The sequence below is a fragment of the Gigantopelta aegis genome, chromosome 4 (assembly GCF_016097555.1).
Source record: "Gigantopelta aegis isolate Gae_Host chromosome 4, Gae_host_genome, whole genome shotgun sequence".
NCBI classification, from domain to species: Eukaryota; Metazoa; Mollusca; class Gastropoda; order Neomphalida; family Peltospiridae; genus Gigantopelta; species Gigantopelta aegis.
In genome coordinates this window covers 8,386,608-8,414,271 of record NC_054702.1, presented here as the reverse complement: position 1 = coordinate 8,414,271, position 27,664 = coordinate 8,386,608, and the positions used below count along the sequence as shown (strand labels likewise).

The 27,664-nt window shown below is 36.2% G+C and overlaps 1 protein-coding gene across 1 annotated transcript; it reads right to left on the bottom strand.

The window, feature by feature from the left end:
• Window positions 1-728: 728 nt before the first annotated feature.
• On the bottom strand, window positions 729-25,645 carry LOC121372609 (adrenodoxin-like protein 2, mitochondrial). The gene is made up of 4 exons (XM_041499031.1): window positions 25,425-25,645; window positions 15,455-15,567; window positions 9,488-9,620; window positions 729-7,334 (listed from the first exon to the last, which is right to left on the bottom strand). The coding sequence occupies exons 1-4, from the start codon at window positions 25,601-25,603 to the stop codon at window positions 7,238-7,240; spliced, it is 522 nt and encodes a 173-aa protein (XP_041354965.1). The 5' UTR covers window positions 25,604-25,645; the 3' UTR covers window positions 729-7,237.
• Window positions 25,646-27,664: the final 2,019 nt, after the last annotated feature.

Below are 27,664 nucleotides of genomic sequence, written 5' to 3'. Positions count from 1 at the left end.
ATATAAACAGTCTCCTGAAACACGTGTGTTTCCTGGTACATCACTGCAACCATTAGGGACAGACGAACAAAAGAATATTAATCAATTATAGTTGTCTAATAACAAGCATTCTGAGAGGACTGCTAAAGCAATACATGTCCCAACACATTTTCATATTGCCTAAGTTCAAAGGCCATATCTTTGTGGAAATGGGTAAATTGCTATGAAAGTTAACTTTTATCTGTAACGGTATATGATAAAGCTATATACAATACTTCATTTTCTTTTCCATATCTGCTAAGTTCAAGGGCCATACATGTAACTGCAAAAAAAAGGTAAATTGCCATTAAAGTCAAACTAAAGTCAAAACAATACACACAATTTCAGCTCAATAGCTCGAGGCATTCTAAAAAATAAACGAACTGGAAAACTATATGTGGGGCAGACAGATGGACTGACAGACCGACCGACAGAAGGATTTCAATGAAACCTAAAGTTTCCTCATGTTGGACTGGTAGGGGACTAATAAAGTCAAAATAATTGAAGTTTAATTTCATTCTCCATTCAGTCAACATTAATTCTTCACCAATTTATAATTTATTTGTCAAGCTAAACTAGAGTTACTGGGGATCGAATAAACCTACATACGGCTGGGGCAGACTATAAGTAAAAAGTTGTTAACAATAATAGCTGCCAACTGATTAACTGTCTAATTTAATTATAAAATGCATTGCACTAACAACATAAACCACTGTATTTTTCTTTATTGCTGATGAGTATATACAGTTCTGTACATGAGTGATAAAAATCAAATTAAAATACTGTAGCTATTTGATAAACAAAACTGGATGAACATGTCAAATAAAGTACAACCTACAAGAAAAACAATACAATTTAGCCTATAATAAAGAGTAAAGCTGTAATGTTATTTTAAAAAGGAAGAAGAAGAAAGCTATTTCAAAATACATACATGTATAACAGGTCTTATATTCATAAAACTCAAATCGAAGTCTTCCCGTTTTTAGTTAACCTTGACCCATACACAGACAGGTTCAAACATCTGTGCAAATTTTCAAATCCATTTCATTAACGTTTGTCATTGGGTATAAAATGCAAAGTTTATGAAACTAAAATCACAAACACCGATAAATCACTTAGTAAAATAGTAGTTACCCAGGAATTTGGAACTGTCTAAGGTTTTATTTTATGTTAGTTCTCAAGATTCCAGTTTGAAGACTAAAAATAAGTTTCGATTTTGAGCATTCTTGCAGAAAGCTTCAGGAAATCCTCACAGATTCTCATTAAAATAACTAAAGGTTTAAACGTGAAATGTGAGAAGAGTTTCAAGACATGAGTTTCGATTTTGAGCATTCTTGCAGAAAGCTTCAGGAAATCCTCACAGATTCTCATTAAAATAACTAAAGGTTTAAACGTGAAATGTGAGAAGAGTTTCAAGACATGAGTTTCGATTTTGAGCATTCTTGCAGAACGCTTCAGGAAATCCTCACAGATTCTCATTAAAATAACTAAAGGTTTAAACGTGAAATGTGAGAAGAGTTTCAAGACATGAGTTTCGATTTTGAGCATTCTTGCAGAAAGCTTCAGGAAATCCTCACAGATTCTCATTAAAATAACTAAAGGTTTAAACGTGAAATGTGAGAAGAGTTTCAAGACATGAGTTTCGATTTTGAGCATTCTTGCAGAAAGCTTCAGGAAATCCTCACAGATTCTCATTAAAATAACTAAAGGTTTAAACGTGAAATGTGAGAAGAGCTTCAAGACATGAGTTTCGATTGTAACATTTTATATGCACAGCCCCAGCAGTCGTTTTCTCCATCACTCCAAACCTAGGAATCTACACTATGACTGGAATCATTTTAGCAATTGTACCATAAACTTAAAAAACCACAGAAAATCCAGATCAAAACTTTAAAGTCACAAACCCTAGTCTGAACCCATGAAAACTTTGGTTAATCTACAAACCAGTACCACATCTGGATAAAGGTACAACCCATGAAAACTAACAGTAAATTTGGTTAATCTACAAACCAGTACCACACATCTGGATAAAAGTACAACAGAGTGAATAAAGAGTCTGTAATGTTGAACAGGAGAAATACCCGTAAAAATAAATACACTTGAGTTGGTCTCCATAACCATGACTCCTCACCATGACTCCTCAGAAGTATGTAGGTTTTAAGAATATGAATATTTCTTGGTATTAGATACACCAGGATGACCAGAAACACTTCAGATGAACGGAAATGGAGAATCTAAACAATAATATCTAAGTAACGTCTGATTTCAATTATCAAAAACCATTCTAAAAGTAAAAAATATGCCTTGGTTTTTAAAAACTAGGGTCTTTAGTGCTTAAATACAAAAGTTTTCAGTACTAACAGAGTTTCTTTGAAGTCAGAGTGACAGAATAATTTCAATGAAGAAGGCAAATATTTAATTATCTGATCTGGTTCATCTATAACCTCACAAAACGGACATAAAACAATCTTCAGCAATTCTCCATGTTAGCCGTGAACTATTCTTGTTCTTGATGTTTTATGAAATGCTCATGAGGACTCATTACTTTGAAGACTTCAACAAAGGTTTCTGGATTTTGTGGACCAAGGTCATTTTCATTGTTTTAAGAACAATTCAACAAATCCCTTTCTTTTATAATAACAATTGAAAAACAAGAAGAAACCACGGTGTACAAACCAAATTTTGAAACATTATCACTGGTATTCTCATTTTACCATACCTCTTCAACTGTCCAAACACACGGACAAGGCAACTTCAAAAAAAGTGAAGAAAACCTAGGGGTGAAAAGGTTAATGCTCATACAGTAAAACATTAATGCTTATACAAAATATTAATGTTTTACCATTTAATACACGTGATTCTCAAACAAGAATGGCTTAATAAGTAAAGTATCTTGAAAAAGTCATGAAATAATGAAGATCAATGAATAATGAAGGTCAATGAAATTAAATGTATTTGAATTTAAAAACAACAAAACAAATTAGTTAAACTATGTCTATTGTATGCTAATGTAAACAACAACAAAAAATAAATTTCACAGCTACATGTATTTAGTACAGTTAAATTCACAAAAAATATATTAATTAAATAAATTAAATATATATATATATATATATATATAAAACTCTGACTATTATTAACATGCCAAGTCAATCACACCTCAAATCAAAACTTTAGAATTTCATAAAGATTTCACATGATGCTGTCAGCATTTCTCCAATATTGCATACCGGATATTCAACAACATGTGCCATATATATACAAATTAAACACTCAAAGAGTTTATAAATGGGCGTGTACCAAGACAGTAATTCAAATTAAATCAACTCAATTAAAGCAATGCATGTCATAGGAGTATCAGACTAGGGTTAAATTATGGACAGTAGCCTATATTTTTAAACCTTGGAGGGGGTCATTGGGCCATGCCCCCAACCTCATTTTCCCTTCGAATTCAATGTGCTCAGAAGGTAGGTAATACCATATTTGTAATTTTAAACTTTCATGGGCCAATTTTTCTCTCTCAAGCCATCACACTGAGTCGCCCCCTCGCTTTCAAATCACACCGGTAGTGACCCACTCATACACACCTTCAAAAACACTGCATCACAATGTTCATAATGTTTAGTATTAATTAACAGTGAAATAATAATAATACATATATTGTTGTTAGTTGTGTTTTCTATAAATGCACCCATATTTTTTTATCACACAGCAAACCACATTTGTGGAAATCAATATAAAGACATCCGATTGGTTGGTTCAGTGATGATCTGCATGTCAAAGCCACACCATCCTCCAATGAAATTAACACTACAAAATCTGATTTCTTTTATACTTGGCTTTTGAGTATACATGTATTTTTTTTAATTAGATTACTACACTCTTGAACGGTGATAAAAAATATTAGAAATTTTCATTTGTCCACTGGACAAATATATCTAAAAACCAACAAGTCTCACAATATTTTCACTTGACCAAATAAGAGGAACATTGTTGGGCTGGAGGTAGAGTTAACAGAAAAAGTTCAAGCCCAGGGCATGTAAATTGTTAAAGTGAATATTTTTCATGGGTTAAGTCAACTACAACAAATTATATACAGATGATGTCATATTTAGTACCGGCAAGGTCACTGGTTTGTAAGCGTCAAACTGTCCAATACTATTGTTCGTTAGACCAATGCTGAATATTTCTCACCGAGAACATATGGAAAATATTTTCCCAGTTATGAGTGACTGCTGGTGTAATATATATATATATATAAAACCATGTAAAAATATATACAAATAAAACTCTACTCACAGACTCACAATGTTAATATATTTGGCCTTAAATGTTTTTTCAAACATGACCTTTAATGTTTATTGCAAATTCAATCCACCGATAACTACATATACTCTGATCTGAAAATCCTCCCCCACCCCACCACAAGACATGGGAAATGTCAGCAGCTGTACCCAGTGTGGACATGCCTGAACCCTAAAGTCTAAAGACCCTAGTTTCAACCTGTGGAAATGGACACTTAATCTACAAACAGGTAACACATGTGGATAAGGTTATAATAAAGTGAAACAAGTGTCCGCGATGTTAAAACGGGAAAATACCCTTACAGACAGCTTAGAACTAGTATCTACAACTATAACTTTTCACATGTGCGTTTTTAAAAATATGTAAAATACATTTCACTGTAAGGATATCCTAAGCAATACAATCTAAGTAATGTCTGATTTCACATGTCAAAAACGGCTCTAATAGTGAAAAATATGCCAGTGTTTAAAAACTAGGGTCTCACTTTAAATGAATACAGACATGCGGAAATTGTGTGGAATTGGTTCTTGAATGTTGTCTTGTTTCCAGCTCATACCATTATACTGAAGGGACACCACTTATTTAGATAATGCAAGTACTGTAGGGACTGAAGGGACACCACTTATTTAGATAATGCAAGTACTGTTATACTGAAGGGACACCACTTATTTAGATAATGCAAGTACTGTAGGGACTGAAGGGACACCACTTATTTAGATAATGCAAGTACTGTAGGGACTGAAGGGACACCACTTATTTAGATAATGCAAGTACTGTAGGGACTGAAGGGACACCACTTATTTAGATAATGCAAGTACTGTTATACTGAAGGGACACCACTTATTTAGATAATGCAAGTACTGTAGGGACTGAAGGGACACCACTTATTTAGATAATGCAAGTACTGTTATACTGAAGGGACACCACTTATTTAGATAATGCAAGTACTGTAGGGACTGAAGGGACACCACTTATTTAGATAATGCAAGTACTGTTATACTGAAGGGACACCACTTATTTAGATAATGCAAGTACTGTAGGGACTGAAGGGACACCACTTATTTAGATAATGCAAGTACTGTAGGGACTGAAGGGACACCACTTATTTAGATAATGCAAGTACTGTTATACTGAAGGGACACCACTTATTTAGATAATGCAAGTACTGTTATACTGAAGGGACACCACTTATTTAGATAATGCAAGTACTGTAGGGACTGAAGGGACACCACTTATTTAGATAATGCAAGTACTGTAGGGACTGAAGGGACACCACTTATTTAGATAATGCAAGTACTGTTATACTGAAGGGACACCACTTATTTAGATAATGCAAGTACTGTAGGGACTGAAGGGACACCACTTATTTAGATAATGCAAGTACTGTAGGGACTGAAGGGACACCACTTATTTAGATAATGCAAGTACTGTAGGGACTGAAGGGACACCACTTATTTAGATAATGCAAGTACTGTAGGGACTTCAACATAATGTAAATCATAAATAATAGTAGATAAAATTTAGCGAAATCCAAAAAAGTTACATATTAGGGACATAAAAATTTAATGAGGTCATATCAGAAACTAAAAAATGTTTTTAGCTCAAATTGTAGGATAGCTTTTAAGTTAGGCAGCTTAAAAGTTAGTCAAAAATTGTAGTAATGTGCATGCTAACTAACTATTGTTGTTTGCTATCATTTGTTTTAATACATAACATGTATCTATTGTTTTGGGTGCAGCTAATCACTGACAAAACAATCGCATAAAATGTTTTTAGAAAAATCTGTTGAATTTAGCATCATAAAATATTAGTGTTTTGATCGCTAACATTTCCCCAATTTACAGTATGCCAACTTCTTTCAAACAAAAGGTTCTGCTATTGTTTCACCGTCAGCTAGTGACGTTTTATCAGTTTCTGAGTCACATGACATTTATATACACATGGAAATTAATTAAGCATCATCTGAATTGAATGGCAGCCAAAAACACGTCTAGCAGTAGTTGTGCATGGCATGCCGAAGGAGTTTAAATCTCATGCTGAGGTTTTTACATACTCTGCTTCTACAGAGTATTTACTGAGATGTCATGAATAAATTATTTCTGAGAAGCACATCAGTGTAAATCTAGCTCCATAGTTAAGTGCATTACATTTTTAATGCATATTTACAAATTCTGTGTTTTTCTCTGGAATACATTAAATATTGATGTCGCAACAGTGTCACTTGCTGTTACCGGTAATCTTTTCCAAAAAACCCTGTATGCACAGGATATTAATGTCAGTGTTTTGCATCCACCAACTGGCCTTCCGACACCATATAACTGTAAATAAAATGTGTTGAGTGTGTCGTTAAATAAAACATTTCCTTCTTTCCACCAATTGGCCACAATTATTTGCGAAGTACAAGGCATATGATCAAAACTAGGTGGTGTTCAATTCATTTCCTGGGTGCATATTTTCAAAGTTACCATAGCGCTACGAAATTGTAAAACCATCTAAGTTATGACATCACTATGATGTGTGCTGTAGTGATGTCATGGCCTATGATAGTTTTATGATTTCATAGCCCTAAGACAGCTTCGGAAATCCCTAGCCAGGTGTATACTATAAATAGATCTGTTTTTTCAAGTCACTATTGAAATTAACCCAGTGAATCCAACATATTTACAAACAAATTTTAACAAGTGTATTGAACTACAATAAATATGTGAACAACCACAAAGATGTGGGGATGTGTAACAAGTTATATTACTAGCAAGACATTTTCCGTAAAACGATACTGATTTTTTAATAAAATAATTTATTAAAATTTACAATCTACAATGGTAAAAGTATGAAAGTTCGGTGAGACTGATACAAGATTTCTGACTGAATACTATAAATATGGAGAGGAATCTATGGGATGGGGTACTGGGCATTAAGAGTCTCCCCGGGCATCCGCAACACCAGACGGAACACGAATCTCAATACCATCCATATCTTTTGAGATAATCACCTGGCAGCCCAGTCGAGACCTGCAAACAATAAACAGAGCAATCAAGTTTTTACATATGATCACCTGGCAGCCCAGTCGAGACCTGCAAACAATAAACAGAACTATCAAGTTTTTACATATGATCACCTGGCAGCCCAGTCGAGACCTGCAAACAATAAACAGAGCAATCAAGTTTTTACATATGATCACCTGGCAGCCCAGTCGAGACCTGCAAACAATAAACAGAACTATCAAGTTTTTACATATGATCACCTGGCAGCCCAGTCGAGACCTGCAAACAATAAACAGAGCAATCAAGTTTTTACATATGATCACCTGGCAGCCCAGTGGAGACCTGCAAACAATAAACAGAACTATCAAGTTTTTACATATGATCACCTGGCAGCCCAGTCTAGACCTGCAAACAATAAACAGAGCAATCAAGTTTTGACATATGATCACCTGGCAGCCCAGTCTAGACCTGCAAACAATAAACAGAGCAATCAAGTTTTGACATATGATCACTTGACAGCCCAGTGGAGACCTGCAAACAATAAACAGAACAATCAAGTTTTTACATATGATCACCTGGCAGCCCAGTCTAGACCTGCAAACAATAAACAGAACAATCAAGTTTTTACATTCTTTTAATTGTAATCAGTATATTATTCTCTGTGAGACAAAAAGAAGCAAATTAACAGTGAACTTAGTTGAAAAAATCTATAATTTTTTAATATAAAGATTGTATATCTGGACAATATTTTACATCTTCTACATCACCAGGACTCATACTCTTAGAAATCCACCCAGTAAACTACCAATTGTTGGTTTCACAGCCAGACTTACACAAAATGTAGCATTTTTTGTCATCAATATATTTAAATTGAAAAAATTAGCTATTATCAGTAGCTCTTTTCCAATACATTAACTTTTCAATATAGGAGCCACATGGTGCCTACTGGTACTTTTTATATAGATAATATGAAATATTTCAGTCGACAAATATAGAGGCCTGAAACGTGAACCAAATATCAACTCTCACAATTTTTGAAGTAAAATCAATTAATGTTGGCCATTTAAAAACTTTGTCAATGTATTTTAGCTGAAGTGAACTACTTTTGTCTCAACATTCGTTTTCATTAAGGCAGTTTTCTGAAATGTAAAGGTTGAACATGCTTAAAGGGACATTCCTGAGTTTGCTGCAACTTTTAAGATGTTATCCACTAGCAGAGACTTATTGACGAATGTAATTACATATCAAATACCGGTAAATTTTTCTGCATAAGATATTAGTGGCTGTATATGTTTCTGATCGTTCTAATATCTGTACTAGGTTAAATTTCATTTTATTTCCTAAAAAAGATTTTTTTTGTATATACGAAATTATCTGAAGACAAAATCCAGTTTGGACTTCTTATAAATACTAAGATGACCAGACGCTGATATTCTAAACAAGAAAATATATTTAATATGTAAGTAAGCTTAATCGTAGAACTATTTTATTAGTCGGAAACATCTTACAATGCAGCAAACTCGGGAATGACCCTTTATTAATGTTTGAAATTCACACCCACACAAACATGTTTAACCATTATTAATAATCCAGATCCCGCCACTTAGGGGAGCTATCACTCCTGCTCCCCATCACTCCCCTGAAACTAGCACAAGAAGAGTGATTTGTAGCTCTCCTCAGCATGTGGAGTTTAAAACAATCATATATTGTACTACAAAAGGATTAAATTAAATATCTTAAATGGCTCCCCATAATTGAAGCTAGGGGAGCAATTAATCACTCTCCTCAATTTATTTTGACGGCAAAGTCTGATTATCCCAAGCTATGAAAGTTTGTTTGGTTTAACATCACCACTAGAGTACATTGATATATTAATCACCAGCTATTGGATGTCAAACATTTGGTAATTTCGACATATAGTTTAAAGAGGAAATTAACTACATTTTTTCCATTAGTAGCAAGGGATCTTTTATATGCACCATCCCACAGCCTATGATATGCCAGTCGTGGTGTACTGGCAGGAACGAGAAATAGTCCAATGGGGAGCAATTAATCACTCCCCCTAGACTGACCGCGCATCAAGCGAGCATTTTACCATTGGGAACGTGTCTGAGAGATCGTAGGCCAAATCGAGTGTGATTACCCAAAAGCTATGAATGATTTTAACTTATGTAACATACGTGTCTGAAAGATCGTAGGCCAAGTCTAGCATGTCAAGCTCCTCATCTGTGGGTTTCTCTGGAAGTCTGTCGTAATCAGCTTTGTTGAATATCAGATGACAGGTGGAGCACGCCAGGGTTCCCTCGCACGCACCTGTGACAAACACAACCAGAGTAAAGCTTTTTGTTTACAGCACACCACTCATACAGTAATACACAGTGCAGCTACAGCTGTTCCATAAATGATCACACAGATGGGGTGGGGCAGGTTTTTGGTATATGTACCACGCACAATATCAAATACAGTGAACCCCCTCTAAACCAGACCAGGGAACATTTTGATCAGTATCGCATTGTGATTCACAACACAAATTTAAAACACTAAACAAAATCTTCCCTGCAGACACCCACACATGATCACACAGATGGGGTGAGGCAGGTTTTTGGTATATGTACCACACACAATATCAAATACAGCGAACCCCCTCTAAACCAGACACCCACAAATGATAACACAGAGGGATGGGACATGTTTTTGGTATATGTACCACGCACAATATCAAATACAGTCAACCCCTTCTAAACCAGACACCCACAAATGATAACACAGATGGATGGGACATGTTTTTGGTATATGTACCACACACAATATCAAATACAGTGAACCCCATCTAAACCAGACACCAACAAATGATAACACAGAGGGATGGGACATGTTTTTGGTATATGTACCACACACAATATCAAATACAGTGAACCCCTTCTAAACCAGACACCCACAAATGATAACACAGAGGGATGGAACATGTTTTTGGTATATGTACCACACACAATATCAAATACAGTGAACCCCATCTAAACCAGACACCAACAAATGATAACACAGAGGGATGGAACATGTTTTTGGTATATGTACCACACACAATATCAAATACAGTGAACCCCTTCTAAACCAGACACCCACAAATGATAACACAGAGGGATGGGACATGTTTTTGGTATAGGTACCACACACAATACCAAATACAGTGAACCCCCTCTAAACCAGACACCCACAAATGATAACACAGAGGGATGGGACATGTTTTTGGTATATGTACCACACACAATATCAAATACAGTGAACCCCTTCTAAACCAGACACCCACAAATGATAACACAGAGGGATGGAACATGTTTTTGGTATATGTACCACACACAATATCAAATACAGTGAACCCCATCTAAACCAGACACCAACAAATGATAACACAGAGGGATGGAACATGTTTTTGGTATATGTACCACACACAATATCAAATACAGTGAACCCCTTCTAAACCAGACACCCACAAATGATAACACAGAGGGATGGGACATGTTTTTGGTATAGGTACCACACACAATACCAAATACAGTGAACCCCATCTAAACCAGACACCCACAAATGATAACACAGAGGGATGGGACATGTTTTTGGTATATGTACCACACACAATATCAAATACAGTGAACCCCTTCTAAACCAGACACCCACAAATGATAACACAGAGGGATGGGGCATGTGTTTGGTATAGGTACCATGCACAATACCAAATACAGTGAGACCGCTCTAAACCAGACACCCACAAATGATAACACACAGGGATGGGACATGTTTTTGGTATATGTACCATGCACAATATCAAATACAGTGAACCCCTTCTAAACCAGACACCCACAAATGATAACACAGAGGGATGGGACATGTTTTTGATAGATGTACCACACACAATATCAAATACAGTGAACCCCTTCTAAATCAGATTCCCACAAATGATAACACAGAGGGATGGGACATCTTTTTGGTATATGTACCACACACAATATCAAATACAGTGAACCCCATCTAAACCAGACACCCACAAATGATAACACAGAGGGATGGGACATGTTTTTGATAGATATACCACACACAATATCAAATACAGCGAACCCCCTCTAAACCAGACACCAACAAATGATAACACAGAGGGGTGGGGCATGTTTTTGGTATAGGTACCATGCACAATACCAAATACAGTGAGACCGCTCTAAACCAGACACCCACAAATGATAACACAGAGGGATGGGACATGTTTTTGGTATATGTACCACACACAATATAAAATACAGTGAAACCTCTCTAAACCAGACACCCACAAATGATAACACAGAGGGATGGGACATGTTTTTGGTATATGTACCACGCACAATATCAAATACAGTGAACCCCTTCTAAACCAGACACCCACAAATGATAACACAGATGGATAGGACATGTTTTTGGTATATGTACCACACACAATATCAAATACAGTGAACCCCATCTAAACCAGACACCAACAAATGATAACACAGAGGGATGGGACATGTTTTTGGTATATGTACCACACACAATATCAAATACAGTGAACCCCTTCTAAACCAGACACCCACAAATGATAACACAGAGGGATGGGACATGTTTTTGGTATAGGTACCACACACAATACCAAATACAGTGAACCCCCTCTAAACCAGACACCCACAAATGATAACACAGAGGGATGGGACATGTTTTTGGTATATGTACCACACACAATATCAAATACAGTGAACCCCTTCTAAACCAGACACCCACAAATGATAACACAGAGGGATGGGACATGTTTTTGATAGATGTACCACACACAATATCAAATACAGCGAACCCCCTCTAAACCAGACACCCACAAATGATAACACAGATGGGGTTGGGGCATGTTTTTTGGTGCATGTACCACGCACAATATCAAATACAGTGAACCCCATCTAAACCAGACACCAACAAATGATAACACAGAGGGGGTGGGGCATGTTTTTGGTATAGGTACCATGCACAATACCAAATACAGTGAGACCGTTCTAAACCAGACACCCACAAATGATAACACAGAGGGATGGGACATGTTTTTGGTATATGTACCACACACAATATCAAATACAGTGAACCCCTTCTAAACCAGACACCCACAAATGATAACACAGAGGGATGGGACATGTTTCTGGTATATGTACCATACACAATATCAAATACAGTGAACCTCATCTAAACCAGACACCCACAAATGATAACACAGAGGGATGGGGCATGTTTTTGGTATAGGTACCATGCATAATACCAAATACAGTGAGACCGCTCTAAACCAGACACCCACAAATGATAACACACAGGGATGGGACATGTTTTTGGTATATGTACCATGCACAATATCAAATACAGTGAACCCCTTCTAAACCAGACACCCACAAATGATAACACAGAGGGATGGGACATGTTTTTGATAGATGTACCACACACAATATCAAATACAGTGAAACCCCTTCTAAATCAGATTCCCACAAATGATAACACAGAGGGATGGGACATCTTTTTGGTATATGTACCACACACAATATCAAATACAGTGAACCCCATCTAAACCAGACACCCACAAATGATAACACAGAGGGATGGGACATGTTTTTGATAGATATACCACACACAATATCAAATACAGCGAATCCCCTCTAAACCAGACACCAACAAATGATAACACAGAGGGGTGGGGCATGTTTTTGGTATAGGTACCATGCACAATACCAAATACAGTGAGACTGCTCTAAACCAGACACCCACAAATGATAACACAGAGGGATGGGATATGTTTTTGGTATATGTACCACACACAATATAAAATACAGCAAAACCTCTCTAAACCAGACACCCACATAACCCAGTAAAAAGTCCACTTATAAGGGGTATCTGGTTTAAATAGGTTAAGTCCTGTACCGATATTTAAACTTGGGGACAATAAAAAATATTCAGTTTGAGGGAATTCCAGTTTACTGAAGGTCTTGTTTTGAGGGGTTTTACTGTATTATTTAAAGTAAGTATGCATATAGAGTAGAAATTAAAACAGTGGGTAGAGTGCTCACTTGAGGTGCTTGGGTTGTAGGATCGAATCCCCTCAATGACTTTTTTCCCCATCCCAATCAGTGTTTCACAACTAGTATATCAAAGGCCATGGTGTGTGCTGCCCCGTCTGTGGGAAAGTGTACATAAAAGATCACTTGCTGCTACAGAAAATATAGTGGGTTTTCTTTAAGACTATATGTTGGAATTATCAAATGTTTGACATCCAACAGCTGATGATTAATTAATCAATGTGCTCTAGTAGTGTCATTAAACAAAACAAAATTTAACTTTTCTAAATAATAATGTAAAGCAGCCTGTATGTGGCACAATGATTAAAAAACATTTGTTTTGTTTAACGACAACACTAGAGCACAATGGTTTATTAATCATCGGCTATTGGATGTCAAAAATAATTGGCTAATATATAGTCTTAAAGGAAATCTGCTACATTTTTCCATTAGTAACAAGGGGTCTTTTATATGCACCTTCCCACACACAGGATGCCACATACCACAGCCTTTGATATACCAATCATGACACACTGGCTGGAACGAGAAATAGCCCAATGGGCCCATTGACAGGGATCGATCCCTAACTGACCTCACATCAAACAAGCACTTTACACTGGGCTACGTCTCGCCCCAGCAGTGATTAATGCACCCAATGAAACAAAACTCCTGCACGTACTGTTACAAACAATTTGCTTCAATGAAACAAAACTCCTGCACGTACTGTTACAAACAATTTGCTTCAATGAAACAGAACTCCTGCACGTACTGTTACAAACAATTTGCTTCAATGAAACAGAACTCCTGCACGTACTGTTACAAACAATTTGCTTCAATGAAACAGAACTCCTGCACGTACTGTTACAAACAATTTGCTTCAATGAAAACTAGCCAAATACAGATTTCATTATTTTCAACACACCCACCATACATGTATACAAGAAAGCATATTTGCATGACTTGCGTTCTCTGCCATACACATATTTGATTATTTCTGGAATGGCCCCAAGTGAAGCTAACATGAAACATTTCTGGATAATGCTATCCTGGGAATTGGGCCACATCATGATGAACACTTCTGTGATTATATCCATAAATATTTGAGAACTCCTGAGATATTGTAATGTGATAAGCAGAGTGCTTTCCAACACTCGTGTCGCCACAGAGCTTTCTTCAATAGTCCCACTGGACTCTCCTTTGTTCTGTACGTTTGAGCTCACTGTACCATACTTGTGACTGATTAACTCATGGGGCTCACAGGGATTTTAATGTTCAACTAGTTAACACCCCCTCACTCTTTCCACTATCAACTTGACTACATTACATATATACATGTATAAATATAACAAGAATTCCGACAGTACTGTTAAAGCAAAACATATCTGCAGGTTTTAACTACTTTAGGCTGCTTAATACAGGTGGTTGTTGTGAACAGGTGTTACTACTTGTGATTGCTTAATACAGGTGGTTGTTGTTTTTAGGTTTAACTATTAGCGGCTGTTTAATACAGGTGGTTGCTGTGAACAAAGGAAGGTAATGTTTTATTTAATGACGCACTCAACACATTTCATTTATGGTTATATGGCGTCGAATGCTGTGAACAGGTTTCAATATACCTGTCAAGGTTTTTCACCAAAGGGACTGAGGGTAATATAATTGGCAATTAATGGACATATAGCCTCTGTGATCACTGTAATATTTAGGTGCCGACAAGATCACACTTTGAGAACTGCTGTTCCAAAAATGTCAAAAGTTCTTGTAGTGTCCACTATCAAAACATTTCAAACTCAGATCCATTTACGGTCAGTTTCACTTTTATTAAGAAGCTTCAAATTAATATTTAGTAGAAATTTATTAGTATATTAAACTGTCCAGGAGGTGCTAAAGAAATCCACGTACTATGTTCATGTATTTACACAAAATGATTTTCAACATGGTTATAGTTAGTTAGCAATGGCCATTTCAATCCCTAAACACAAGAGAAAACAATCCCTAAACACAAGAGAAAACAATCCCTAAACACAAGAGAAAACAATCCCTAAACACAAAAGAAAACCAACTCACCAAAGCCATCTATATCAACATCATTTTCAAGAACAACATCAAGCAGGTTATCTCCAAGTTTGGCTTTAACTTGATGCTTATCTCCATCTTTGGTAACAAAATAAATGTTAACTCTGAAAAGATAAAAGAAAACTGTCTACTACATGTAAATACAATGTCAGGTACTACATAGAGATTATTGTCCGAGCTTGTGTGTCGTACTGATTTTACAAAACGAGTGTCACGATGTTTGTATTGCCCGAGCGAGAGTGAGGGTAATACATTAATCCTGACACAAGTTTCATAAAATCAGTATGACACACACATGAGTGTAATAAATTCTTTATTATCCATATTATTATTGTAATTATTTTTTATGAATAACAAGGCCCAAGGGCTGTCTTAAAATGTTTCAACAATGAAATAGGGGACAATGAAATGATGTCATATTTCACATGCACAGTCTGAGCTAGGACTGGGGAATCTTACCAAAATTATGTCATTACACTTGTTATTGCATGTGTGCTTCGTATGATTATTATTAACCCGGTTATGTTGAGCCATGTGGATAATAAATTCAAATATTAACTCTGAAAAGACAGAAATTATACACCAGTACATGTAAATACATCTGTACTACACTGTGGTGGATTTAACCCCAACCCCCACCCCTCTGACCCATCACCTGGCACCAAAGACATGTAGATCAGCCAGCACACACTGATGCTGTAGCACCCATTTTCAAAATTCTACACCACAAACTGTTTTTTTAAACAATACCAGGTGATAAAAAAAAGCATTGCACTTTCTTAAGTTGAATACTGAGAAAAATATGTCATGCAGGACAGTGAAATTTTCCACATAACATGCTTATAATATTGTACATTGATAGCACAATAATACATGTATTTCTTACTTTTAAAATGACATGGATACAAAATGTGATGTCAAAAAATGCTATACTAGTAAAAACCTACTCAACATCTACTATACACTGTACGGTACATTATAATGTATCCATCTAAAAATGATGGTTGATTGGCCCACCATTTTCTGTTCTTAAAACCCATAATCTTACATTACAGGATAAAATACACAACTTTATTAATTTTATCTAGAGTGTTATTTTTGCCTCCATCATTTGCACAAATTACATGTCAATTATTATATAGTGATCATAAAGCATTTTGGACATATTTGGGTTTTGTTCTTATTTTATAAATGTTGAGTGTTATTAGCATACAAATGTATAGTACAATGTCAGGTTTCTTCTAGAGGGTACGAATGGGAAAATTCTGTTACCTAAAATCTTGCAAATTAATGGATATATTTTTAGAAAGATTATATAGTAAAAGAACTGCTGTTTAAAATTTGTCAAGTACATAAAATGAATTGTCCAATTTAAAAATATTCCAAACCCGTAACCATCTAGTAAAGGCACTGAAGATCAGTTTTATTGTTATTACGCACCCTCAAATTATTTACTGGCAGAAAGCCTGAATGTACACAGAAGTACGGTTAGCTATGGCTGGCTTGTGGATTTTTGGAAAATTCTTGAAGCCATAATAAAGCTGAATAAATACTAATAAATCCATTAATTTTCTATCAAAAATAATTACCACCACCCCCACACTCCCCAGCATTGATAGATTGCAGAAATCTATATTAGAGCTTTTATAATATTGATTGCAGAGTTTATAATATAAACAGGCTGGTTCTTACACTTCAAATGAAAAAAACAAGACACTTATGAGAAAAAACATGTCACTGTGACAAAATGAACATGACTTTATTATTATTGTTATTTACATTGATTTAAGTCAAGGTATCAAACATGGTACTTTCGAAGTCAAAGAATAGGATATTTTATACACAAAGATATTGCACAAGCTTTTAGTTGTCCTATTACATACATGTATAGTTTATTTTTATGTAAGGTCATTCAATTTGATGTCATTTCCATTCAAAAAGACACCCCATATTCTTATGTCATTTCAATATAGAGTAATGGCTGACTGGAATTAAAGTTGCGTATACAGTTTACAAAAACATGCTGTATTAAGCTTGAGATTATATCATAATCAGATTATTACCCCCCCCTCCCCCCTCCCTCTACCCAATCCCAAATCACTTTCCTTGGACTGCTTGGCAACACGGAGGGCACATGGATGGCAAGAAGGATGGGAAACATAGAGGAGGAGGAATAACACCAAAGGAACGAAAGACAAGAACAAGGACCAACACAGTCACAGACCATACCGTCCAGACATATTATATATTATTTACAAGGACTCTCAACAAGACTCCCATAGGATGCCCCCCATCAAACGGTCGTGCCCTTTAAAGGGCATGTTTGAAATACAATCACCCATCATTTTCCCACTTCGGCTCCCGATTGCAGAAGGTGACCCTACCAATTAGGAAAATGGAACTCCATAGCTGCACTGTTGATCTCCCCACTACCCTGGGAATGATGATCCAGTGTTTCAGCCAGTTAGCTGAATTCTGAGTGTCTTATACCAGGGATAAAGCATACATCATGCTGATATGCAGGACGGCTCAACAACCTATGACCAGGGCAAAGAGGAGAAGGTAGAGGAAGAAGAGAGTGCCAGAGATGGCACAGGTGGGACCAAACCCGGCAGCTACTCTGTCAGCGGAAGGCCTTTCACAGCCAGCTCTGCCTCCAAGCAAGATGGCCTCACCTCACTATATATATTGAGGTAGACCCACCTGTCAGCCTAGATCTTCCATCACCCAAGACGGTTCAACCCCCACAAAGGACCCTTTAAAAGGCCGGGGTGGGGGCTAAACCGACGAAGGTCGTCAGTAAAACCCACAACCAAGTCGGTTCAATCCCCTCGGGGGAGGAAGGGAGCGGCAAAACAGCGAAAACTGTCACCAAACCAAAGATCAAGATATCCTTGGTTAATGAAACCAGCAAGATGGTCCAACACTTCTTTGAAGACACAGGACCGATCAAACAACAGCTGATAGTAACAAGCCCCATATATGAGATGTTGCTAAACAAGCCATCCATGAAGACGTTCCTGCACCATTACGACAAACTGCTGGGCAACTTCATCCTGAGCAGCTTATCAGGCAGCCTATGGGGGCATGTGATGATCACCACCCATCACCTGGATTGATACCAAGGCCAATACCGATAGGCTTACATCAGAAGCAATGCCATCAATGTGACAATCCACAAGGTCTTGCACAGGGTCTTCACCAACAACTAGGTTCGTATAACGTTCAAACGTTTAGGCTAAATTAAAAAAACATTAACTTTCGGCCAAATAGGTAAAAATTAGTGTTCAATCACCAGACATTTTTCAGACATAATGCAAAAAAAATTTGGCTTAATTCTCCTACTGAAATTTTTTTAAATTTAACCTCAGCCTCTTTCGTCTCAGCCACAACAACCGATCTTCGGTACTCTTTAAAGTGAAAGTAAATTCAAACATGAGCCGTATGTGTTGGAAAGATGCATACTCGGACCACCAACACATACTGACACTTTAAGAAATGAAAATAGCATAATTTTAGTTAATAAAAAACGTGATTATTCCTGCTAACTGAGGGCAGCCATTTTTTTTCTTTTTCGGTACATCTGGAATTCTAGCTTGGGGTGAAGTAACATCAGCTCTGACCAACTCCTGTATGCACAGTGCAAAGGCAGTCATTTACGACAAGGCGCTTCACTTTTATCAACCTGACTTGGGCAATTCCACGGTAACGGAATTACGAGTTGGAGAGATATTTCAGGCATTAAACTCAGCTAGTCCACATAAGAAAAATTATCATAATGATGTAACTATGTAATACATTAGTACTGCACTAGTGCTTATCATGGGCAAAAGTGAGACTCCCTACTGCAAGGTGTAGTGCATGAGTACTTAATTAAAGTTTGGTAACGGAATTACGTAAAAACGGACACCATTTTTACGGGCACCGCAAAACATCTACAAACTCTGTGAAGTATGATGAAATAATTATTTATCTTTATGATGGAATGATCTCCTAATGACTTGTGATTGACAAAATAGAAATTATATTACAAATTATCTTTTCATAATTTTGTTGTACAACATTGAATGCCGGTAACGGAATTACACAGTTCGGTAACGGAATTACCGCTCTGAATTTACTTCTGAAAAACAATATTTATTTACTTTAAATTTGATTTGCAAATATGTTGCATAATTTTATAAGTTAAATAATAATTCAGTATACTTGTTTTAAGCATTCATACTAATATTTCAAATGATAACTAGTTTCAATATCGGTAAAATGTACACGTACATGTATATGAGTGGATTTTTAAACTAGCACTAAACTGTGTACATATTACATAGTAAATGTTTAAAATGTTTGATAGCAATTGAAAACAAATTCTTGAACAGTGACATTGTGAATAACAAAGAGAATTACACCAGGTCAGAGGAACACAGGCCAATTAAAATTATATAAACTGACTGTCAAACATCTAGATTGTATTACGGTAAGTGAAAGATATTATGCCTAATAATAAAATTCCTCATCTATCTGAGGTTATGATAACATACATGACAACATTCAAAACACCAGTATTTTCTCTTTTGGCCAACCAAACATGCCATGTTTCCATTTTAAGAATTTTACTCCGATTAGATTTCCTTGTAAAGACAGCATTAACACTATAAAACGGTTGCTTTTTTTTGTCCATTATATACATTTAAAAGCATAATGTTGGTAATTAGAATGATACTTTCCATTTTCTGGATATCCTGTCATTTAAATATAAATTATTAAATACATGTACAGTCAATAAAGTAAAATTAAAGTTTCCTTCAAGTAAATATGTTATGTTACATTTCCACTTTCTGGACGCTATATATGTTTAAAGATCTATACAGAGCTTGAAATAGTGGCCTGTAAAAAGTGAAAAGAAGTCTATTTTTAAATCTTGCAAGTGAAATAAACATTCACCTGCTAAAATTAACTTAAAATCGCATCATTTGTAAAAAAAACCCAGATGTACGTAAGATCATCTCATCTTCTATTTAGCTTAGGCCGAGCTCATAATTCTGTTACATTTTAATTTTATAATGCTCTAAACTACATATCAGAGGTCCTAATTTTCCACACATTGTCCCAAACCCTACATTCATGTTGTGCTGTCTTATTTCCAGCAGGCCATTTTTGTTTCACAGCAGGCCATATTTCTTTTGGTCTGCTATTTAAAAAATAAATAATGGCAGGCCATATTTTGCTTCATATTTTGAGCCCCGATATAATTCTAGTAGGTTTCGATTATAACTTGAATTTTGTCATGGATTTGCAGAAGTTTAGTCATCATAATGAAACTTTTAAGTAGTACTGTTTGGTTAAAGTGTATCAGATTTCCGTAATTTCTATATTGTTAATGGATGACATTTATATTTGCTATGGGTGTTCCGCAAATGCATTTGGAGCCACTACTAGTACTATTACCATATGGATTTTTAAAAAAGATTTTGTATATCTTCTTATTGTTACATATGGATAAGAGTGTAGCATTTTAGTACTATGTACGTTTATATTAAAGTGTTTCTTGACACTATATACCAAAGACGGTAACGGAATTACAAACCTATGGTAACGGAATTACATATGTTTACAGCTATATAATTGTACTAATAATGTATGAATTTGAAAGTAAATGTGTCTGATTATGTTCATTAACATATACTCAGAGAATATGAGTTGATTCCTTGATTACATATATATGAATAATACAATCTAACTTTTTGTTTGTTTTCGGTAACGGAATTACAAACTGATTCTATGTTTTCTAATTTCCCCTAAATCTAAAAAAATTTTTAGTTTTCATTAAAGTGGCTATGAAGTATAGTACTTTGTTAGTGGTAAAACAAAAACACTAATAAAAAGAATATTACCTTCAATTACATGGCTGCTGTACATAAATTCATAGTGTGTATTACGGAAGTGTCATATTTTTAGTGTGACGGTATCCTCATAAAATAGCTAAAGTCAAACACATCCATTTATTTTACAATATTTTACTTATCAGATTTGGATTCTCCAGACATTTTTACATTAAAAACAATCTTAATATATAAGGAATAACATCATTTGATTTTTTCACTCCATGTCCACTTTAGCGTGGAATTGCCCACTTGCAAAACAACATAAATGACTTCATAATATAATAAACTATTTAACTAAATATATTTCAATTTGAATTAATAGAATGAAATGGGGTTATACTGTAGTATTTTTTTTCTTAAAAAATCCAAAGAAAAAATGCATATTATTAGGCCTATTGGTAGGGTATGCTGGAGCTATAACAACCACTTATGATAACCACATTCCGAGCTATGCCTTCGATGAGGAAAGACGTGTCGCTCTGCTCTCTCGAGTTGCCTCCCCACCTGGGGGTACTTATTGCAAGCTAAGGCTCTTTGTTGGAGTACTGCGTCGCTTACATTGGCTCACGGGCAACTGTGACTTTGGTGTAGGAAGAGAAAGAGGAAACCTGCACCAAGGACAGCTCAGTGGGGACGTAAACTGACCGCTCAACCGCCAGCAGCGGTCCTGTCTGCGTCGCCAGCAGCGGTCCTGTCTGCGTCGCCACCCCCATCCCCAGACGCAGATACGTCTGAACAGACTGAGCCAGTGGACCAGTTGACGCCGCAGTTGGACACAGTGATCTGCAAGACTCCATGGCGTGCATCTCCCATTACAACCCCTTCGAGGCGGTCGCCTTCGAGTCCCCCACCCAAGGGGGGCTCCGCCAAGACCCCTATGGATGGTGCTGCTGCGAAGTGGAAGGCCGTCACCCCAGCGAGTAGTGACCAGCCAGCCAAGACCCGGCCTTCCACGACCACCCGGGGCAGGGATGCCGCCTGGAGCCTAGTCATCTCCAATATCACCTTGGGCCAGTACGCTTGATACTTGGTCGGGGACATCTCGGACACCAGCTCACTGCCGGGAGGCATTCTTGAGGGCAACTTTAAGAATTTCCTGATGGAGTTGAGTGTGCCATCCACGCCATGGAACTACGAGACGGGAAGTTTGGACTTGTGGTGACGTCGCGCCGAGCTGATCTCTACAGACAGGGAATACTCTTCGAAGACATGGACAACTACACCGTCCACAGAGTACTGAAGATCATCGGCGGCGCCCATTACGTCAAGCTAGCTAAGACCTTGCTAGCCCACCATTGGAGGAAACTGAGTTTATTACTGCACTTTTCCCCTTGTTTGCATACTGCATAAATAGTTTCGACCGATATTTTTTTTTTTTTAATCAGATTGTTCAGTTCTAAGACTAATTCCTGACGTGTCATGTTAAATATTACGTAACCACCAGAGGGTGTATTTACTGGGATGGTACAAAATGGCTGCACCCGTTACATATAATAGCTGTCACATGTAACTGTTTTATTAATTAAATAAGATTATACTTGTTGATATTAAGCAGTAATGTGCATTATATATCAATGAATATACATACCAGTTGAAAACCTTGCTAAGCATTTCTTTAAGGACTCAAGTCATATGTGAGAATCCCCCCCCCCCCACCCTCCACTCCTTCCTGTGACAGATGCAAGGCTTGCTCACGCAAGAACTTGTGTCCACGACAGGCATGCGCTACAACAGCTTGCTGTGAATGTGTACTTTAAACACTATGACCTGACCTGATCAACTAACCGATCAAGTCAGGACTCTGAAGGGCTAAAACATTGGACATCTATAGAAGATCAATCACAGCCCCCATTAGGCAAGGAGTTAATAAGCTAATAAGGCCGAAAATTTATTTTACTTGTTTCCTATTACATGCTGGAAAAATATAGGGTAGGTAGGTAGGAAAAACATTTTATTTTGGAAAATAATTTTATTTATGGATATTAAATAAAGGTGTTGACTACCGGTATCCAAAATAACCTCTGCATGTATAGAAATGCATTATGCAAACCAACAATACCATTCATCAGTGTTTTCCATAGAAATGAAGTAAGGCATGGTAAAGTGACGTTTTGGGGGCATATTTTATGTGCAGTTTTAAATATAATGGCTTTTTTTTCCATTATACAATTTTCAAAAGGACAAAAGCCGTATGGCCATTTTATTTTCTATATCTATTTCATAACTTAATTTAAAAAAGGAAATATGTAGTACTATCCACATAGGTGTGTTTAAAGGCTTCTTTTTACATGGGCAACTTATAAATTTATAAACGGCAAGGCATTTTGATTTTGAGGACAACATGGTGCTAACCTATCTGTGGGAGAGTACTTACAAAAGACCCCTTGCTGTTTAATAATATGCAGAAGGTTTACTCTCATACTAACACTTAACTTCTGTACTGGTCCAGGACAGACTTGGTTGAACCTTAATTGGATAGAAACCAGTAAATAAGGTATAACAATTTCTTTTAATGAAAACTGAAAAGAAGGGTTCTTAGCTTCTATATATATCTGTCCAACAATGACATTTTAAAAAAATGTTATGAATATTATCTTTCCTAGTGTATCTAAGAAATGGTAGACTTATCAATTTTATAATTTGCAATGTTAGTTTTATTCTGTATGCATCCAGTATTAAAGTACACACTTGGTTTGAAGCAATCAATTGGTCCAATGAATAGAAATGCGGTACAAATGCTCAGGATGCTCAAACGAATGTTGAAAAGTAAATTTTGTTTTATTTAACGACGCCACTAGAGCACATTGATTTTTATCTTTAATATCATCGGATATTGGACTTCAAACACATGGTCATTCTGACAGTTTTTAGCGGAAACCCGCGAAGTTCCCAGTGACCACTTACAAAAAATAACGAAACGCATCGAGATCTTACTGACATTTAATCATTTGATTTGGCAGTAAACTCCATCAGTATCGGTAAACATTCCCTCCCCTAGTTTATCAGAAGGTCTCTAAATTTCTACAAGGCCAGTTTGTCGCTGGAGTAAATCATTAAACATAGTTATTATTATTATTATTATGATTATTATGATTATTATTATTATTATTATTATTATTATTATTATTATTCGGAACACCTCGCTACACTAAATGTAGAGTAAATCGGAAAAGATCGCATATATTCGTGAAAACTATTTTCCGACTCTTCGCCCGATATCTCACGAAAGTTACTGAACTTCAATTTGAAGGAAAGTAACTCCATCAATCAATTGTTAGAAGAAAACATTTCGTGGCTAACGGGTCGCCAATAAAACTAAATTTGCGACAGTAAAACCACTGATATGCATCCGCAAATCGGAAAACACAGTAGGGTTATCCCCCAAATGACACCAAATTAGTGCTTGTGATAGTTTTGGAATGTTTTCGTGGAAATCATTGTTATATTAAAAAAACATTTTTGGATATACAAAAAAAAAATTAGGGTCGGCAGGTTCAAATTAGGGTCGGTCGGGTAACCGGAAAACAACAATATTTTATGATACGCCTAAAGGTCCTTGTTTCTTTTCTTTTTGTTTTTTTGAGCGGGTGGGTGGGGGTGGGAGTTTTTTCTCATTCCTAAGTAAAATAAATAATGCTGTTAATTGTTGTAATATGTCTATTCGTAACTATTGGTTGTTTAAATTGACAAATTGATTAAACATGATCTCAGTATGAAAAATGGACATTAAAAAGTTAATTATTTTAATTTACTGATTTCTTGTTTTATCAACAGTTAAAAAAGTTAATTATTTTAATTTACTGATTTCTTGTTTTATCAACAGTTAAAATTGGGCATGTGAATTTTCAAATCCACTGGCCCTATCATCCTATGGCAAATGAATTTTAAAAATATTCTAGAACGCCTTGTCTGTGCGAGAAAAATGTATGCTCCCCTGAAAAAAAATGTAATGAAAAAATAGAAAATGTGCTTCAGCACACACGCCTGCTATTTTGAAATACGCACACGCTGTACATCTACTACAAGTTTGTAGAGGTGTAGGCCTACTGTAATGTATATAAACTAGTTTAACTACTTACGTCGCTTTCTGGAGTTTGGGGGCAGAGGACGATGAAGAGAACCTTTCTTTACACAACGACAGACGATGTCTGTGAAATTCTGTAACAAACGTCGGCGCCGTCACACTGGTCGTTGTCCTCGATATGTTAGCAAACTGGGGTAATATACATCTAAACAGATTTCGACTTAATCCTGCCATTTCTAGTGACCTGCCAAACTCGTGTGCGAAAACAAAACTCACGGTGACACGGGTTAGGGTAAAATGTGGTTCAACAATTAACACGAAATGATCTAATCCGTAGTGGTAGCAGCTGGTTAATTACATAGGCTACATGTCTCTATTATGTTTAATAAAATGATGTTAACCTGATGTTACTTAAAAGGTTGTATGTGTTTATAACTAATTTATTCCACACATATTAACAAAATAAAACATTCGCCAAATATCTACAGACGTACATATTATCTGATTATAAATAGTAAATTATAGTTCGCCTTTGAATGTTCATCTCCGTGGCTTCAGAACGCAACAGAAGGCACGTGTGCAGGATATTATGCGTGGGAGGATAGACATGTGGATAATTGCGAACCGACCTGATACCATATTATGCAAGAGGGGGTTTAGATTGGCGAGAGACGTTTCTAATGTGGGTTCGGGTCATGCTTCCTTGGAAAATCTATCTTTTATTAAATATATGTAAAAAACCAAACAAAAAAATCGCTTTGAGCACGGAGAGGTTCAACCCCCAAACCCTTCTCTACACACGCGCCTAAAAATTGGTTATATTAAATTCATTATTAAACTAGCTGGTTGTCTTTTAAAACAATTATAATAAAAACAAGAACAAGAGAAGAAAAATAATATAATGTAAAATGTATACATAAAATGAAGTAATTTAATCCATTGGTTTTTTCACAAATTAAACGTAAGGTTGAAGCCAAACTTTTAAGGTTTAACATCCATCAATAATATAGGCTTAACTATATGTTGTTTTTTTAATTTTAAAATTTAATTTAATTAACTTTTTTTTTTTAATTAACTTTTTACGAGGGTCGCTGATTATAGTGTCAACTGCCTCCCCACCCCGTATAACGTATTGGGCCTACCATGTATTTTCATAATTTTACTCTCGACATTAATTACTTGTAATTCATGTTAGAAATGTTAGTGATTCGTTTAAAATCCTATAGATTTATATAGCTGTTCTGTTATACATAGCCTAATGGAAAATAAACGTACGTTGTTATTCAAATTCGGGCCACAATTAGCCTGCTCCTTTACAAAAGTACAAAAGTGGGAGAGAGAGAGAGAGAGAGAGAGAGAGAGAGAGAGAGAGAGAGAGAGAGAGAGAGAGAGAGAGAGAGAGAGAGAGAGAGAGAGAGAGAGAGAGAGCGAGAGAGAGAGAGAGAGAGATGGGGGGGGGGGGACACGGGGCCCATGCCCCCAATCAAACTTCTTTTTTGGTTACTGTATTAAATTTTATAAAATCATACGCATAAATATGAAATAATCTCCCTTCCCACATTTGAAATGTAAATCAATCTAAATATCACCCAATATTCAACCTCCCCCCCCCCCCCCTTTCTGTCCCGATCATACAATCATTTGTCGGAGGTGGCAATTGGAATGGACGTGCTTGAACCCTCAGTGGATATAGACACGTAAATAGAGTTTTGGTTGGTTGGTTGATTGGTAGACAGACAAACAGACAGACAGACAGAGGGAGATGGATTTAAAGACGAGACACGACCCTGAACGACATTGGTTGTAGCTGACTGAGATCGATAGTACAAATAAAAGCTTCTAAGTTCTAGGGAGCTCGGAGATATGCTCCCCCGTACAATTTTGATAACTTGATGTCCTGAAATGTAATTTCCTGCATTCTACGAATAAATTCATCTCTGCCTTAAGATTTACTACCAATAATATTTTTGATTTAGAATTACTGGGGCGCTAGACCCCCAGCCCCCTGCTCCGCCGTGACTGTATATATATATGACCCATGATCACACCCTGAGCACTATTGTGTACTACGGATCCTATATTTTCGGATGTGCTATCTAAAAGGTTTTTATAATAACTTCCATTCGGAAATCTTCGGTTTTGTCCGTTAGTGTACCCGAATGAAATTACAGAAGTCACATTTAATTTTATGTTATTAAAATATTTAACATGGAATGTTATTTATTGTAGATATATTAATTGTGTTTATTTCTAAATAACAACTCTTGTTTTCATCAATATATTTAATTAATTTGT

Bases quoted from the DNA above. Each gene is read 5' to 3' on its own strand.
- LOC121372609 (XM_041499031.1), bottom strand. From the start codon at position 25,603: ATGGCAGGATTAAGTCGAAATCTGTTTAGATGTATATTACCCCAGTTT. The intron at 9,621-15,454 runs GTGAGTTGGTTT...TGTTTGTCACAG, and splicing joins TGTTGATATAGATGGCTTTG to GTGCGTGCGAGGGAACCCTG. The intron at 7,335-9,487 runs GTATGTTACATA...TATTGTTTGCAG, and splicing joins GCCTACGATCTTTCAGACAC to GTCTCGACTGGGCTGCCAGG.